This window comes from Microtus ochrogaster, unplaced genomic scaffold, assembly GCF_000317375.1.
Source record: "Microtus ochrogaster isolate Prairie Vole_2 unplaced genomic scaffold, MicOch1.0 UNK52, whole genome shotgun sequence".
In the NCBI taxonomy this organism is placed as follows: domain Eukaryota; kingdom Metazoa; phylum Chordata; class Mammalia; order Rodentia; family Cricetidae; genus Microtus; species Microtus ochrogaster.
Genome location: NW_004949150.1, coordinates 2,390,186 through 2,396,899, shown reverse-complemented (window position 1 = coordinate 2,396,899; position 6,714 = coordinate 2,390,186). Strand labels below are relative to the sequence as shown.

Below are 6,714 nucleotides of genomic sequence, written 5' to 3'. Positions count from 1 at the left end.
TTCTTTGAAAAATCAATTTATTTTAGACTTCAGCAATAGTGAAATAGAAGAGCCAAAACCGAGTGACGTGAATGCTTGTACGATAAATACAAAGCAGGTTTCTTGACATCAGCTCAGTGTCAAAGATTTATATCGCATTCTCTCATTCAGGTCAGTTGGAGAAAGCTCGAACAAAGTTATAGTAGTTAATCCTGCCTTCTCCGTGGGTGCACATCCTGATTAACTGCAAGGGAACAAAGAGGGCAGGTAAGGCAGGGCTCCCTTCGGCTTAACTGCGGAGCGCACTTACGTATAAAGAGCCCCAGTTTTTGCCAACCCAAACAAAGTTCAGGCTTTATATCTCAGCTGACTCGGAATAATCCTGTGATCCTGGAAGGCAGGTCAGGCATTGAGCCCCATAGTATACATAGTGAAAGCACAGCAGGAATATCCATATTTATAAGGGTGTTGGTATCAAGTGCTTTCCTTTTTTATCTTCTGAGGCAGCACCTCACTTTGTAGCCACCATTGACCTTGAACTCATGATCCTCCAGCAGACCCAGCTTCAAAATTGCTTTTATTGCTATATTCCAAGTATTAATATTTTCCCCCTTCAAAACTAAACACTCCTAAACAACAGCCTCCTGCTATTACAGCCTAGTAGAAGTATCTAGTTATATCTCCTCTTTAACTGTCCCTGGGACTCAATAGTGATTGGCTACGGGTGTCTGTGCGTCATGCAGATCTGCCCTCCTTGCCCCACTTCCGAATGGCTACAGTGCCTCTCCCATGTCTGCTCCCATGTCTCCCAGTACAAATGACTTGAAAATTAAAAAGTGAATTAGCCATGCTGTCAATCAAAGACTTCCAGAGCTAACTGGGTGTTTGGCCCACATGAACAGGTACCCTCCCATCTGACCTTTCGTACGCCTTGATAACATTCTGTCTCAAGAGACCAAACATTTAAAGAGACCAAACAAAACCCTCCATCTTAACCTAGTTACTTCAACAAAACCATTTCCTAAATGAACCTTATTTTCCAAACATTTCTCTTGCTTGAAAACCTTCAAGAAGGTCAATAAAGCCCCCATGTTCGTAGTCAATGAGCATGTCTTGATATTAATCTAGAGTCTTGGTGGTGGGGGGAATGGATTTTCTTCTGACTTCCAAGGGAGTTCTGGCTAGTGGGATTTGTAATGAATAAATGACACCCTTATTTAACAACTATGAACATTCTAGGAGGAACACTTCCATCCCTTACCCCATCTGTAGGAGTCATGTTATCATACAGACACTGCTACCTCAGGCAGTGGTCATATCAACTTCCATGACAGACCTACTGATGGGCTGGCTTTGAGGGATCTCACAGCCTGCAATATCCATTCATTAACTTATCTTCGGGTCCCTTCTTGGCAGCTGGTGCCGCGGGATCACCTCTACTACCCTCTAACCCTAACATGTTAGTCTAGCAACTTGTCTGCTCTGGGTTTCCAGCCCCATCTTACGATACATACACCCTGCAGCAACAATTTGAAAAGGAAGTTGATGCTGCCACATGGGAAATCCCACCCCCGTTCTCAGGACAGGATGGGAGATCTGATTCTTGTAACTCCTTAGGGAGGAATGACCAGCGCTTAGTCTCGGCAGTCAGCCCAAGCCACAGTTCATACTGACCTCTTTAATCAAAGAGTCATTGACTGGGATGTTAAGAGTGTCACAGACTTTAAAGAACGTCTCTTTGTCTACGTATCCAGAACCCTCCTTGTCATATATCTGAAACGTTTCGCGGAGGTTATCTTGGCAGGAATGGTCTTTCAGGTGCATCTGGATGGTGTCTATCAGGGTCTCCAGGTCCTGTTCCTTGGGTTCTTCCATAGCTTGCTGGCTGTAAAGAAAAGGAGGAAAGGACCGGATATATATATATATATATATATATTCATTCTTGACTAATCATACCTCAGTGACCAAGGCTATTAATTGGTGAAATCTGCAAAGCATTTTTTTTTTAAGAAAAGCAAAACAAAAACCAGCCGACTGGCTGTTGCTAGTGGCTGACCACCACATTGTAAGGGCTGATCTAGGACAGTGTTTGAACGGCTTCTTGCCATGAGTTAAATCACTCCACCACAAAGTGCCTGGTCTCATATTCTGCCATTCCCTATTTGCTATTTGTGGGAATCTCATTGGCCTCTAGCATTGCAGACTAACATTGCCTCATCCAAACCCAAGTGCCTGAGTGCTTAGAAGTTCTGCATGTCACTATGCAGACAGGAATCTCTCACCCTCCCTTCAATTCTCAGTGAGTTATAAAAGGCCATCAAAGGGAACTTAGAGATTGCTCTAGAGGATGGGCAGGAGTGTAGGCTTTGCATTGTTGAAACCATGGAGAGATCAGCAGCAGAGCATTAGGAAGAGGGATGTCTGTCCCTTCCCAACAGGACAGTAAGTAGAAGCTCAATTTGTACTTCCTCTGAGTACAAAGCTGGTTCTAAAACTGAGGATGTTGGTGCCAGAGAAGACCCCCTCACATTCCTAAATCCTTTCAGAGCAAAATACATTCAGAAGTTACCCCCACCTCCTGTAAGCATATGTTTCTCAGTGATGAGAAGATGCTATGACATAGTCCTGATACCCCAACAGAGGCAAGATCAGAAATTGTGTTCTGTCCCGTTACTAACAATTTCATATGCTAATTCCCTCTCACTGAGTCCCTCCCTCCGTGACCGTGAAACCCTGACTCCCCCAGGCCTTCTCTGCTCTTCTGACGGATAATATTCAGAACCTCACTGAGTAAAACAGCGTGGCTTAGCTCCTGGTTCATTCTGTTTCTTAACCATTCACTTGTGTGTGGTTGTGCACACATCCAGAAGAAGGCGTCTGGTCCCTCAGAGCCAGAGGGAGATGGTTTCAGGATGCCAGTTGGTTGTGTGCTGAGCCATCTCCCCAGCCCTAGATTCCACTGTAGCCTGCAGCTGCCATTGTGGGCTCTGAGGCAGGGGAAAGTAGTGTGGTCTCTCAGGGTCTTTTCGGAAAGAAGAAACAAAAATCTACCAAATACATTATTTATTTATTGATTGATTGATTTATTGATTTATTTATTTTGAGGCATAGTCTTACTGTAAAGATCTAGCTGGCCTAAACTGTGTAGACAAGAATGGCCTCTAATTCACTGGGATTACCTGCCTCTGCCTTCTGAGTGCTGGGATTAAAGGCTTGCGCCACCAAGACCAGCTCCTAGCAGTGAATTTCAAACAATATACCCTGAGAAAGAGCCATGGACTCTTCAGAAAGACTGTTCTCAACAGCCAAGCTGTCCAAAAGGAGGAAATGCACTAAATAATTTACACTTTAATCAAGTAATACAGATAATGTGATGTTAGCGAGAGATTTGAGGAACCTTAGTGTGTATTGTGTGCTAGCTTTTGTCTAAAACCTACAGAAGTATAAAAAGATATATTTGAAATTTTTTTTGTTTAAGAAAACTGCTTTTAAAGGGAAGAGATGCAGAGTAGGAGGCTGGACTCAGTAGCCAAAAGCATTTGTTATTCTTGCAGAAGACTTGGGTTCTGTTTCCAGCGCCCACATGGTGGCTCACAACCACTTGTAACTCCAGTTACAGGGGTTCCAATGCCTCTTCCTGGCCTCTTGGGCACCAAGCACCCATGTGATGCACATATATACAGGCAAAACATACTAATATATATTTTAAAATAAATTAAAAAACAAGGCTGGAGAAATGACTTAGCAGTTAAAATTGTATCCTGTTTTGGGGAAGACCTGAATTCAGTCCAGCAGCTCAGAACTGTAACTCTTAAGAGTCTAGAAGGACAGTGGTGGCCATACACACCTTTAATCCCAGCACTCGGGAGGCAGAGTCAGGCGGATCTCTGAGTTTAAGGCCAGCTTGGTCTACAGAGTGAGTTCCAGGATAGACCCAGGACTGTTACACAGAGAAAACCTGTTGGAAGGGAGAGAGAGAGAAAGAGAGAGAGTCCTAGTCAACAGAGGGTAGCTTTGGGATATGGTTTAAAATATAAGGTTCCTGTAAGGAGAAAAGGGCGGAGCTAACCCATTTGGATAGCCTCCTGTACCGAGCATGGAGCTGGTGTTTCCCATGTCACCACAGCTCCATATCTCAAGCCTAGGAGAGAATAAGAGAAAGCCTAGGAGAGGAAGATCAGGGGTGCTGGGAGAGGAAGTGACAAATGGCTTTTCAGTTGTATGTAACCAGTGTTTCAAAAGGTACCGTAAACAGACGGAAAAGAACACAGGCATCAATTCAGAATGGCTAGGGCAGAGAGTGACTCACACTTGTAAGGTCTAGTGAGTTTAGAGGACCAAGCACAAGGACAAACCCAAGATCTTGAGAAACAGCAACCTGGATGACGTAAATAGAAATACATACCTGATGGGCTCTCAGAGGGGATACCAGACTCTGACTCCCCAGTCTTCAAAGGAAGGTGGTAAAAAGCAATTTACTGCTTGTACACCAAACTAGCTAACTGGGAGTGGAGGGGTCAGGAAACTATGGGACGGGCCCAATCCAGCTGAAGACTACTCTTTATTTGGGAAGATCTATTGGAACACACCCACTCCTATTCATTTTCCTTTGTCTGTGGCTGCTTTCGTGCTGGAAGGGTGGGGCTGGGTATTTCCAAGAGATGCTCTGACTGAATCACCCAGTATCCGAGCCTCTGCAGACAAAAAGCTGTCCAGCCTCTGCTCTAGCTCACAGCCCCCTATTGTCTCACATATTTGCTTAAGCTGGTATCAATGTAAGGTCAGATACAGGAACAAGCTCAAATATCTGCGCAACTAACGAGCAAGTGAGACTACTTTGTTTGAAAGCCATCGATGACCTTCAGGAAAGCAATTCATGGAAAGAGTCCAGATTCTCAAGTGGGCAGGGTGGAAATGGTCACAGATGCACAACTGTAGCCTTGCACTTGGAAAAGGTGAAAAGGGATGAAAGCATGGACATTCTGAAGTAGAGACGGGAGAACTGGGGAAGGGCCCACTCTGTTGCTTTATCTCACATTTGGCTTTTTTTTTTAAGGCTTACGTATTTAATGCATATGAGTATTTTGACTGTGTGAATGTGTGTGTACCACATGTGTGAAGTCTGGTACCCCTGGAGGTCAGAAGACAGCATCAGCTCCACTGGAACTGGAGTGAGGGATCATTGTGAGCCATCCTGTGTGTGCTGGGAACTGGACTGAACTGAACCTGGGCTCTCTGAAAGAACAGGCTGTGCTCTCAATTGTGGGGAGCCATCTCCCCAGTCCTTGATTTCATATTGGAATTGCGAAGCGATCATCAAGGATTGGGACTTGAAGATGATGGGAGAGTAGAAGAGACTACCTGGCTCTCGACAGATGTGTATTCCTACTGGCCATAGAGAAAGACGTTGTGTTCAAAGTGAGCTGATGAGGCACATACATGGTTTTTATCCTTAAATGTGAGTTCACAAAATCTTTCACAAAGAAAGACCTGGAGAGATGGTTCAGTGGTTAAGACTCTAGCTGTTATTTCAGAGGTCCCAGATTCAGTTCTCAGCCCCTGGATAATGGCTCACAACCAACTATGGCTCCGATTCTAGGGGCTCCTGTGCCTTATTCTAGGCTCTCTGGGTGCCAGACACACAGACATGTGCAAGCAAAACATCCTTATACATAAAATAATATTTTTTTTAAATCGCAAAGGAGATCCTAGACTCCCTAAGAACTTCAAGCTGAAGCCTGTTGTAGGGTTTATTGTAGATTGGGATACATAAAGGGCCAAAGCTGGAAGGGTCTGAACACACCCCAGGATTTACGTCTTCTTCAAGCATTTCCTCTCCCAGAGAACAGCTGGAGGGAGGAAGGACAGAAACACGAAAAGCAGCAGCCCTCTCAATCCAAATCCCGCTTTCCCCCTTACTTTCATGGTTGTAGAGGTCTTGGAGCCCCTAGTGTACTTTCCCTCACTGCTAATATAAAATAAGATTTTGCTGGTAGCGCGCTTAAGCAAATAGCTCCCAGGACCCACTGGTATTTGCACAGACACGGGAGAATAGAAGGGACCCTTTTGAGAAGGAGTTGAATTGAACATAATGGCCATGAATACCAAGTGGGCCCTTAGAGCACACCATGCAGCCTCCCACTTTCCTAGACAGCCACTCTATTTCTGCAGTTCTCACGAACCAGGGTGGAGAGACGAATGTTAAAGGAAGAAGGGAGAGCGCCACAACCCTCACCCTCGGGTATCTGGATTAAGCCTCTCACCGAATCGTGTCAAGTCACCTGTGAAGGACTTGAAATCCCACTCGAGAAAAATCTCATAAGCAAGAGAATGAACAGGTTTATAATCAAGACATGGGCCTTGGCTCCATATTACTATGATGCAGTAAGAACCCTTTGACTTCTCTGGTCCTGTGGCTTAGTCAGAACTCTTTCTTTTCTTTAAATATTTATCATTCATTTCATAAACCAGTTGATAACCTCTGTTAATTAAGATGCGATCTGTTTCTTATCTATGCACTTTTGCAATAGTGGAGATTAAACACGAGACCTCACACACGCTAGGCGAATGTTCTCCTTCTGAGCTACATCCTCAGATTCGTTTTACTTTGTTTTCAAGACATGGCTTCACCACATCCGTCAGGCATGCTCGAAGCCCAGAGCAGCCAGACCACAGGCCTGGGACTAAAGACTGGCAAGGAGAGTTCTTTAGAGAAAATAATTATACCGCCGGGCG

General features: G+C 44.7%; 1 protein-coding gene across 1 annotated transcript in view; it reads right to left on the bottom strand.

Annotated features, from left to right (window-relative positions):
• Positions 1–6,714, bottom strand: part of Efhc1 (EF-hand domain containing 1) — a 35,695-nt gene continuing 28,981 nt past the window's right edge. The window contains exons 10-11 of the mRNA XM_005369569.2: positions 1,654–1,864; positions 1–223 (exon numbers count right to left, since the gene is read on the bottom strand). Coding sequence (XP_005369626.1) covers positions 152–223; positions 1,654–1,864 — 283 coding nt within the window. The 3' untranslated portion in view covers positions 1–151. The remainder of the gene's footprint in view (positions 224–1,653; positions 1,865–6,714) is intronic.